Genomic DNA, 11,208 nt, shown 5'->3' with positions numbered 1-11,208 from the left:
TTTTGGAGCTTACATGTGGAATGGTTAAAAGGCCGGTGCCCGAGGACCTCAGAGTCCGCGAGGGTTGATAGAATAGAAGCAGGTCAGATAAATAAGTCGGGCCAAGACCATTAAGACATTTAAAAACTAATAAAAGAACCTTAAATCGATCCTGAAAGGCACGGGTAGCCAATGCAGCGATTCTAAAACCGGTGTGATGTGCTCCCGCCCTCTGGTCCTCGTCAGCACTCGTGCAGCTGAGTTTTGAATAATTGTAGGTTGGAGATGGTCTTTTTGGGAAGACCAGAGAGCAGGGCATTACATAATCTAGACCACAAGAGATAAAAGCGTGCATCAGCACCTCCGTGCTGGCCTGAGAGAGAAACGGGCGGACTCTGGCTATATTCTTCAGGTGGTAAAAACCTACCTTTGTTATGTTTTTGATGTGTGGGATAAAACTAAGCTCAGAGTCAAAGATCACACCCAGATTTCTGACAGATTGAGATGGTTTAAAATCCTTTAATTTTGGTACAAGTTTCTCTCTCTGACCTTCAGGACCAATAACTAAGACTTCTGTTTGGTCCTGGTTGAGCTGTAGGAAGTTTTCTGCCATCCATGACTGGATATCTAGAATACAGTTAAAAAGGGCATCAACTGGCCCTGTGTCACCAGGAGCCACAGCGATGTACAGCTGCGTATCGTCAGCATAGCTGTGGAAGCTGATGCCGTGGCTCCTGATGACGTCCCCAAGAGGAAGCATGTAAAGATTAAAAAGGGTTGGACCTAAGATTGACCCTTGGGGAACGACCACAACCTCCTATCTTTAGTATTGCTGCCAACTGGTGGTCTTTTGGTTGAGGATAACGGTGATCTATATGTACCTATATGTAGCTATAGCATCATTGGCCTCCACTCCAGCCACTCCTGGTAGTTCCTCAAAAACACTGAGTTTCTAGTGGATGCACAATCTGTGGAAGCCGACATAGAAACTTCTGAAGAGCCAAAGTTCTTGCAACAAAAATATAGTCCCCAATTAGGTTGTTTTGTTATCACACGACCCCGTCCCCATTATCTTAAGAGAATATAAAAGAATGAGTGGAGACAGAAGAGAGAATGAGACGTTTCTGGCGCGTGTCGCTCTTGATTTATTGTTTATTTTTGCAGTAAACTTAAAGGAGGCCTTTTCACTTTATGTTTGATTAAATTTAAGCTGATATTCCATTCTTGACATCTTTAAATTTACACTATTCATGGAAGTTTATTTGGTCATTTTGCTTCTTTTTATTTCCTATTTCCCACATTTATTCATAGTTTTTATTAGATTGCAATAAATCCTATAACATTGAACAGACTGACTAAAGTCAAATGACCTGCGGTTCCCACCGATAGCCGTCATTCTGATGGGTTTTTGCTGGCTGCAGCTGAAATATTCCAATGCTCCATGTCACAGAGACAGTAAATACTAAACCCTAAAGATTCTGAAGGCATGATGTAAAATAGTAACGTATAATACAGACATCTGAAGAGACAATTAAGAGAATGTTTCCATGCTTCTAAGAGTGGCCGAGGAGCCATTTAGAACTTTATAAAGATGCATTGTGTGATACCAGGAACTAATTTAACTTCAAGGCGAAGCTGCTTCTGCTTTGTCGACCATCGACTGATCTCCTGAAAGTCCACCAGTGCTTTTTAAAAACTGAATTCTTCATCTATGGAGGGAGTAGACGGCAGATGTTTCCACAGATGCTCTTCACCAGTGGTCAGTGAGTGATGCAGCAGATGAGCGGGAGTTGACTGGCTTCACCCAGCTACTGTCTCAATGTCTCCAGCCCATAGTGTGGATTCTCTACGAGATCAGACAGCAGCTTCAGCTCTGAATCCTGCAGCTGGTTCTGACCCAGGTCCAGTTCTCTGAGATGGGAGGGATTGGACCTCAGCGCCGAGGCCAGAGAGCCACAGCTGATCTCTGATAAGCTGCAGTTAATCAATCTGAAAAATGCAGGATGAGGTTATACGGTGCAGGTCTGCATGTTATCTGTGTCAGTACTAAACCTACGTAGTTCTTAGTTGGGTCAGACCTGAATTCACGATATTCCAAGGAATTTTTTTAATGTGGTGCATCACAGCAGTGTTGAGAACAGCCTCACTTCACCATCTTAGCAGCTGGTATATAGGTAGAAAAATGAAGACTGACCTGAGCCTCTCCAGTTTACAGTTTGGACTCTCCAGTCCAGAACAGAGCCGCTCCACTCCTGAATCCTGCAGCTGGTTCTGACTCAGGTCCAGTTCTCTGAGATGGGAGGGATTGGACCTCAGCGCCGAGGCCAGAGAGTCACAGCTGATCTCTGATAAACTGCAGCGCCATAATCTAAATAAAGAAGGGAAACTTTTATAAGGTTCTAAGTGAAACCAGTATTCATCTGAAAGGTTAATCAAAGGCATGATCTGTAAATATTTAATTTAGTTACAGGTTAAAAAATGATAGTAATATGTAATTACCACAATTCCAACCTCTCAGGTTTGAACTGTTCCAAAGGACAATATATATTGTTCTGGCCTTCACTCTTCCAGGTTCTCCCACCTCTTTCCCTCCCATCTCATCATGGAGATCCATCTCACCCGTGGCTCATCTTTAAAGGCACAACCTGTCTTAGATGACTTCCTGTCTCCCTCACCATCTCCCTCCTCGTTGGCTGGTGTCTACCAGGCACCCTCACCTAGTTTTGTCTAATTTTGGTTACCATCTGTCGGCTTTTTCATTGTCCTTAAATCAATTTATCATGAATAAGTGGTCCCCGTGTGGCCCTCCCTCCTGAAGGAACTTGGCACAACACACACACTCAGAAAGTGTGAGGACCCTCGGATGGAATAATGGACATTTTTGAGAATGGTGTTTACCTCAGAGTTTCCAGTCGGCAGTTTGGAAAGTGGAGAAAACCACAGAGCAGCTTCACTCCTGAATCCTGCAGCTGGTTGTGACTCAGGTCCAGATCTCTGAGATGGGAGGGATTGGACCTCAGCACCGAGGCCAGAGAGTCACAGCTGATCTCTGATAACCTGCAGTATTCTAATCTGAAAAATGCAGGATGAGGTTATACGGTGCAGGTCTGCATGTTATCTGCATCAGTACTAAACCTACGTTAGTTCTTAGTTGGGTCAGACCTGAATTCACGATATTACAAGGAATTTTTTTAATGTGGTGCATCACAGCAGTGTTGAGAACAGCCTCACTTCACCATCTTAGCAGCTGGTATATAGGTAGAAAAATGAAGACTGACCTGAGCCTCTCCAGTTTACAGTTTGGACTCTCCAGTCCAGAACAGAGCCGCTTCACTCCTGAATCCTGCAACGTGTTGAAGCTCAGGTCCAGTTCTCTGAGATGGGAGGGATTGGACCTCAGCGCCGTGGACAGAGAGTCACAGCTGATCTCTGATAAACTGCAGTTCCTTAATCTAAATAAAGAAGGGAAACTTTTATAAGGTTATAAGTGAAACCAGTATTCATCTGAAAGGTTAATCAAAGGCATGATCTGTAAATATTTAATTCAGTTACAGGTTAAAAAATGATAGTAATATGTAATTACCACAATTCCAACCTCTCAGGTTTGCACTGTTCCAAAGGAGAATATATATTGTTCTGGCCCTCACTCTTCCCAGGTTCTCCCACCTCTTTCCCTCCCATCTCATCATGGAGATCCATCTCACCTGTGGCTCATCTTTAAAGGCACAACCTGTCTTAGATGACTTCCTGTCTCCCTCACCATCTCCCTCCTCGTTGGCTGGTGTCTACCAGGCACCCTCACCTAGTTTTGTCTAATTTTGGTTACCATCTGTTGGCTTTTTCATTGTCCTTAAATCAATTATCATGAATAAGTGGTCCCCGTGTGGCCCTCCCTCCTGAAGGAACTGGGCACAACACACACACTCAGAAAGTGTGAGGACCCTCGGATGGAATAATGGACATTTTTGAGAATGGTGTTTACCTCAGAGTTTCCAGTCGGCAGTTTGGAAAGTGGAGAAAACCACAGAGCAGCTTCACTCCTGAATCCTGCAGCTGGTTCTCACTCAGGTCCAGTTCTCTGAGATGGGAGGGATTGGACCTCAGCGCCGAGGCCAGAGAGCCACAGCTGATCTCTGATAAGCTGCACTTAATCAATCTGGAAAATGCAGGATGAGGTTATACGGTGCAGGTCTGCATGTTATCTGCGTCAGTACTAAACCTACGTTAGTTCTTAGTTGGGTCAGACCTGAATTCACGATATTCCAAGGAATTTTTTTAATGTGGTGCATCACAGCAGTGTTGAGAACAGCCTCACTTCACCATCTTAGCAGCTGGTATATAGGTAGAAACATGAAGACTGACCTGAGCCTCTCCAGTTTACAGTTTGGACTCTCCAGTCCAGAACAGAGCCGCTTCACTCCTGAATCCTGCGACGTGTTGTAGCTCAGGTCCAGAACCCTCAGATGGGAGCGGTTGGACTTCAGAGCTGAGGCCACAGAATCACAGCTGGTCTCTGATAAACTGCAGCCACTTAGTCTAAAATAACAATTATTTTGAGAGAAGACAAATAAAAATCAACATGTACCAGAGCAAAACACAGCTTACAAGCAACAAACCTCTGGTCCTGCACCGGCTTATCTGCCGTATGTTCCTATTTTGGGTTCTTTCAGGGCGGTTGGACAAGATCTACAGCGTATGTAAAGTGTGTGTAGGTCACCTTCCAAGTTTGTGAGACCACATTTCTCAATAGCACTCAACTCTTGTCAGGAGTTGGGACAAAGCGACCCACTCCTGATAGCTTGTGGGCGATGCTGCAGCGACCCTGCAATCCCTACACTCTCTGGTGAAACCAAATCAAAGGTTTTAGACACTGCTGGATGCTGGAAGGGTGGCTATAGTCTGGACGCATCGTTCCCCTGACTGCACATTTCTCCAACAATGATTGGCAGCTGCTGTCACTTGTTCTCCAGATGAGAGAAGGAAAGAGAGCCCCCCCACAGTGTGTTTGATTGCCCCACTGCAAGCTCAATGCTGCCAGAAAACATTGCAGGAGCATCAATTCCCCTCAGGGCATCAACAAGGAGCTCAGGAAAAGGTGCAGCTGCCACCTACTAGAGACAAGCACACTGAGCTGAGATTCAAAGCCCTCTCCTCCCAAGAGAAGAGCTTGTTTGTTGGAGGCTCTTCTGGGTGATACCTGGTGCCACAGCTCCAGCTCAGCCCGTCTCTGGAGCTGAGGTGGAGCTTAGCAAGTTTCATGGTTCTCCACCACTTCCTCTCGCTGAGGACCTTCTCAGCTGGTGGTTTCTGCTCCACCTTCCAAGTTGAGCAGGTGATACTTCTGCATTCCTGCCACCAGTGTCTCTGCAGAAAGAGTCTTCTCTACTGTTTTATATTAGATTGTAAAAATTAGGATTTTTGGTTGATCTCTTAGATGTTGTTGACTAAGAGCAGCTTTTTCTTTAATAACATAGAGAGATTCGATGAGAAGAGCAAATGTATTATTTTATGAGCTACTTCCGCTACTATTATATACACATACTTCCATATTGTCTTAGATTGCAAGCTGCATTTATTGCATCGTTCATAGAAAGTCATATTTGTGAGGAGAAAAACTCCAATAAGGTCATTTTCTTTAATGACCATTACAACAGAAGGAGGTGATGAACAAACAGATTTATCTAAAAATGTGTGAAAACTTATGGATGGAAACCTTTTTAAAATGGTTGCATTGTGTAGAATCGGTGGAGAATCAACTTGTTGACTTCTGATTTGGACTCCAATGGAAGTGAGGTGCAACAATTGTGGATGCTGAAAGCTTCAGATCTTCATGAAGGTTTCTGTGGTTGGACTGACCTGCTGCCCCTTTAAGAGGGAGGCAGGTTTGGGCTTCTGGCTGGAATGAAGCCACCTCAGATGAGAATGACTGCAGGCTTTCGGTACCAAGGTTTAACAGGGTGCTCACTTCACACTTGGGCTTTTCTCTTTTTTGGGATGGCTTTTCTCAGTAGAGAAGGGGCATGGCACACTGCAGCAGCTTTCTTTTTGGGTTTGCTAGTTTTCCTTGGTCTGAATGTTTGGGCGGTTTTGTGGCCAGCCTAAAATAAAACAAGACAAATCTACAACTGATACTTCCTTTCTAGTCATTGATGACCATCCTCACATGGGACAGATTTCCACAACCAATTTAATACTGCAAATCTGTCCTGTGTGGTCTTTTTTCTGAGAACTGTAACACTACATTTATAACAAAGATCAAACATTTAAACATTTATTGTCCAACTAGTTACACCTGGGAAAGTACTGGATCATCTCTGACTGACCTGAGAGTCTCCAGCTCACAGAGAGGATCCTGGAGAGCACCACAGAGCAGCTTCACTCCTGGATCCTCTAGACTGATGTAGCTCAGGTCCAGAACCCTCAGATGGGAGGGATTGGACCTCAGCGCCGAGGCCAGAGAGCCACAGCTGATCTCTGATAAACTGCAGTGTGACAGCCTGGAAAAGGAATAAATGGGGCAAATAAAAACACATTTCTAAATCTGAAAATGAAGAGAAAAGCAGAAAATGTAAAGAAATTTAGAAAAGACCAACAGAGGCCTCCTGACCTGAGCGTCTCCAGTCTGCAGTTTGGATGCATCATTCCAGAAGACAGTAACTTTACGTCGGCATCTGTCAGGCTTTGGTTCCAGCTTAAGCTCAGCTCCCGTAGATGAGAAGGGTTCGACGTCATTGCTGAGGCCACAACTTCCCAATGACTCGTTGAAAGAAAACTAGCAGACAGTCTGTTGTGTATGAAACAAAAATAGTGAGCCAAACTTTGGGATTTCTAATCAACTCATCTGAGAATCTACCTCAACACAAATGTAGCTCATTTCCTGGAAAAGCTAAATTCAACACCGTAGAGCAACAGTTTGAACGACCATCAGATCTGAAATGCAACGGAATTATTCTCAACATTTGTCTTATTTTAGAACAGCTCATAATTACTCAATATTTAAAATGATTATAGCAAATGGTTTAAAGAAACGTGCATCTTTTTATCTGTCTATCGGCTCTTTGGATATTTTGCATTTCATCCAATTTGTACGATGGTGCGTCAAGTCTTAATTCAGCGATCCGATCGATGACATCAGAGTCTCTGGTTGCATCGATTGCCCTCAGCTTCTGTTATATCTGCCTGTTTCCCTTCAAATCATTTTCACTGCACGTTTTGTTGCTAGTGATGAAGTTGCCACCTAACGGGTGTGGAAAGGCTCAAACAACTTTGTGGGTCACATAAAGGCTCCAAACGGAACCGCCACAAAGACCTAAAACACCCATTTAAACCAACGAGGCCGGCTGTTTTTACGTTGAACAAATGAAGCAAAATAGTCACGTGTCATTAGTTAAAATGTGTTTTTCTGTCGTTTGAATACGATGTATACAAACAAACAAAAGTGATTTAATGACATGACAGTAATTTCATGATAGTCAGTTAACTTGTGGCTCCTATTATTCCTGCCTTATGTTGGTTTGTGTGGATTGACCTTTGAACTTATATCCAGCCAGTGTTGAACATTTCTGGATGAATTGTTGTTTTTAATTTATGGACGCTGCAATGGAAATAAAGAATTGAAGGAATGACCACTGGAGGGGGTATTGCTACCTGACATGATCCACTCGCTTGATTTAAACGCCGATGTCCGGCCCTAAAAATCTTTACTTACTCGGCCTTCCTGCAGTTCCTCACAGCTGGAATCAGGCGACGTCGTCCCTCCCCTGAGGTGTTGTACTGCCGCAGGTTCAGCTCATCCAGAACCTCCTCTGACATCTGCAGCAGGTAGGCCAGAGCTGAACAGTGGATCTCTGACAGTCTCCTCTTTGATATCTCCCCTGACTTCAGGAACTCTTGGATCTCCTGATGGACTGACTGATCCTTCATCTCCATCAGACAGTGGAAGATGTTGATGCTTCTGTCTGGGGAGATTCCATCACTGTTCAGCTCCTTCAGGTTGTTGAGGACCTTCTGGATGGTTTTGGGTGGCTGTTCCTCTGATCCAACAGTCCACCCAAGATCCTCTGATTGGACTCCAGAGAGAGACCATGAAGGAAGCGAACAAACAAGTCCAGGTGGCCATTTTCACTTTCAAGAGATTTCATTAGTGCTCTCCTGAGGAAGACATCAAGAGATCTGAGTCGATCGTTATTTGTAAACAACCCAGCAAACCTGGAAAAGCGGTTTGGTTTCGAATATTTTAGGAACTTATTTATAACCGCTGTGTCTTTCCTGGTGTAACGGTGGAACATGTAGACGGCAGCCAGAAACTCCTGAATGCTCAGATGAACAAAGCAGTAGACTGATTTCTGGAAGATCACACTCTCTCTCTTGAAGATCTCTGTACAAACTCCTGAGTACACCGACACCTCGGAGACGTCCAGTCCACATCGCTCCAGGTCTTCTGAGTAGAACATGATGTTTCCTTTCTCCAGATGTTCAAACGCCAGCCGACCCAACTTCAGAAGGAGTTCTTTATCAGCCTTAGTCAGTTTCCCTGGTCTCTGCTTTCCTCCATACTTCTGCTTCTTCCTCTTTATCTGAACCATCAGGAAGTGTGAGTAGAGGTCAGTCAGGGTTTGGGGCAGCTCTCCTCTCTGGTCTCTGGTCATCATGTCCTCCAGAACTATAGCAGCGATCCAGCAGAAAACTGGGATCAGACACATGATGTGGAGGCTCCTGGAGGCCTTGATGTGTGAGATGATTCTCTTGGACAGATCTTCATCACTGAACCTCCTCCTGAAGTACTCCTCCTTCTGGGAGTCAGTGAAGCCTCGTACTTCTGTGATCCTGTCAACACACGAGGGAGGAATCTGATAGGCTGCTGCAGGTCTGGAGGTGATCCAGATGAGAGCTGAGGGAAGCAGGTTCCCCTGGATGAGGTTCACCAGGAGCACGTCAACGGACGATACTTGTGTGACATCAGAGATGAGCTGATGCTTGTTGAAACCCAGTGAAAATCTGCTTTCATCCAGGCCATCAAAGATGAACAGAAGTTTCCAGACAGTCAGATCTTCTGCTCTGATCTTCTGTAATGTTGGATGGAAAACATGAAGCAGTGAGAGAAGACTGTGCTGCTCATCTCTGATCAAGTTCAGCTCCCTGCATGAGAGCGGAAGCACCAGACTGATGTCTTGGTTCTCCAAACCTTCTGCCCAGTCCAGACTGAACTTCTGCACTGAGAAGGTTTTTCCAACGCCGGCGACACCGTTGGTCAGAACCACTCTGATGTGTCTCTGTTGTCAGATAAGACTTTGAAGATGTCCTGGCACTTGATTGGAGTGTCCTGGATGTTCTTCTTGGAGGTTCTCTCAAGCTGTCTCACCTCATGTTGTGTGTCCACCTCCTCACTTTGTCCCTCAGTGATGTAGAGCTCAGTGTAGATCTTGTTCAGCAGGGTTCCACTTCCTGCTTCATGAGTTCCTTCAGTCACATGTTCACATCTTCTCTTCAGACTCATCTTATGACCTTCTATCACCTCCTGATAGAAGGTCATAAGGTCATCCCTTCCTGAACATAAGTAAACCAATGATTTCCATCTATCATAAATCATCAACACAACTCCAAATTCATGACATCACAAATTAAATCTCATATTGAACAGTTTTACTTTGTTTGGGCTTCATTTCAGCATCTCCAGATCTGCTTCCAGATTGTGAACAAGAGGACTCTCCTGGTGGAGCTGACTGGTCCCAGTTTGATAGGATATGCTCCCCCTCTCACTATGAAACACATCTCTATTAGTCCTTTGATTTATAGGATGAAAGAACCTGATCAAGACTCAATATTGTTCCAGCATTTATGTCTGAATTCATCTTTCAGTTTAAACCTGATTCTTGTTTCTAATCAACAATATTCACATTAAGTCTGTAACTATATGACTGTCTGGGGTTTAAGTGTTAAACATCTCCAATAATAAACTCACAACCTGCTGCTGTTAATGTGACTAACAGCTGCCACACAAACACATCATCACGCTTTAGTTTTCTTACATTTCCTCTGAACTTCTGAAGTTTATTAGTCCATCTTTGGAGTGGTCACTCTTCAGGGACACACAGCTGGGCACTGTGGACTCTGCTCTGTCCTCGTCCATCCTGAGGAAACATCAGAAATAGTGATGAGACTGTGATGAAGGTAAATAATCTGGAGAGGTTGTAGTTAAATAATCCCAATTCACTGCATTTTTATCAAACAGGAACATTTCTAATCCATTCTGGATAACAACTGAATCAATAAATCAATGATGTCTCTGTATCATTTTCATGTTTTCAGAGTTTAAGCTGCTTTTTTTAACTGTTCCCTGCAGTGAGAAAAGAACTGGCACCTTTTCCAGCCCCTCATCCTGCAGCACTGAATGTGCTCTAAAGTTCTTTCCAGAGCAAACGTCTCTGCACTTGCAGCAACATGTTGTAGTCATGGATCCGTGAGGAGAACCGGATACAGGAAACGCCCCCACTTTGATCCCAAAACCCAACTGGTGGCCAACGGTGGTCCGGCAACGACGGGGACGCTGGTCCATCGGGCCGACAACACTGGTTTTCCACAGGCCAACATGGTGAAAGGACTGTCTTCAGCTCAGCCACTAAATTATCTGGTGCTACATAAACATGCTAGTCAGGACTTTTTAACTTCCCTCCTTTGTTCCCCTCTTCAATTATTTCTATGATCCAAGTCCTCAAAGATCACTGCTCTATTTAAAATAGATGAAAGAAATGACACCCACTCCTGCATTTCTTTCACAGTGGTTCCACAACATAGAACAATAAACCATTGTGAGAAAACGTGCAACATGGACCAAAAATCCTGTTGGTGTCCTGTGATCCTGTGTGGATTAGTTAATTATTTTTAAAGTTTATTGTCTTAAATAATACCAAAATATCCAGCTGTAACCTGGACTGTTGAACAACTCTAATAACTCTAAGAGCTTTTCACCTGTCACAAAATGTGCTCTTCCTGCTTCGTCTGAACAGAATACTTTCACTTTTAAAACCTAATCAGCAGCTTTATGGCGTATATATTACTACCATTAAAGCATTCTGGGAGGGTTTAAAGTTCTTTAGAATCAGTAGCAAAGAGCAGAAAAATAAACTAAACTTCACTTAGAAAGACTATTCAACTATAACTAAAGCCAGACTAAAGAATGTTAAATAAGACCTATTCATTTATAATGTATAACGATGTTTTGTGATAAAA

The 11,208-nt window shown here is 43.9% G+C and overlaps 1 protein-coding gene across 1 annotated transcript; it reads right to left on the bottom strand.

The window, feature by feature from the left end:
- Positions 1–1,113: 1,113 nt before the first annotated feature.
- On the bottom strand, positions 1,114–7,945 carry LOC130520566 (ribonuclease inhibitor-like). Its single transcript, XM_057024253.1, has 9 exons — positions 7,688–7,945; positions 6,587–6,763; positions 6,303–6,476; positions 4,342–4,515; positions 3,962–4,135; positions 3,258–3,431; positions 2,878–3,051; positions 2,174–2,347; positions 1,114–1,968 (listed from the first exon to the last, which is right to left on the bottom strand). The coding sequence occupies exons 1-9, from the start codon at positions 7,906–7,908 to the stop codon at positions 1,788–1,790; spliced, it is 1,623 nt and encodes a 540-aa protein (XP_056880233.1). The 5' UTR covers positions 7,909–7,945; the 3' UTR covers positions 1,114–1,787.
- Positions 7,946–11,208: the final 3,263 nt, after the last annotated feature.

Source organism: Takifugu flavidus, unplaced genomic scaffold, assembly GCF_003711565.1.
Source record: "Takifugu flavidus isolate HTHZ2018 unplaced genomic scaffold, ASM371156v2 ctg427, whole genome shotgun sequence".
NCBI lineage: Eukaryota > Metazoa > Chordata > Actinopteri > Tetraodontiformes > Tetraodontidae > Takifugu > Takifugu flavidus.
Note: the sequence above shows the minus strand (reverse complement) of the source record. Positions and strands in the feature narration are given on the sequence as shown.

Coding starts and splice junctions, on each gene's coding strand:
- LOC130520566 (XM_057024253.1), bottom strand. CDS start 7,908: ATGGAGATGAAGGATCAGTCAGTCCATCAGGAGATCCAAGAGTTCCTG. Junction 6,764..7,687: donor AGGAACTGCAGGAAGGCCGA/GTAAGTAAAGAT, acceptor CATACACAACAG/ACTGTCTGCTAGTTTTCTTT. Junction 3,432..3,961: donor TGCCGACTGGAAACTCTGAG/GTAAACACCATT, acceptor TTCTTTATTTAG/ATTAAGGAACTGCAGTTTAT.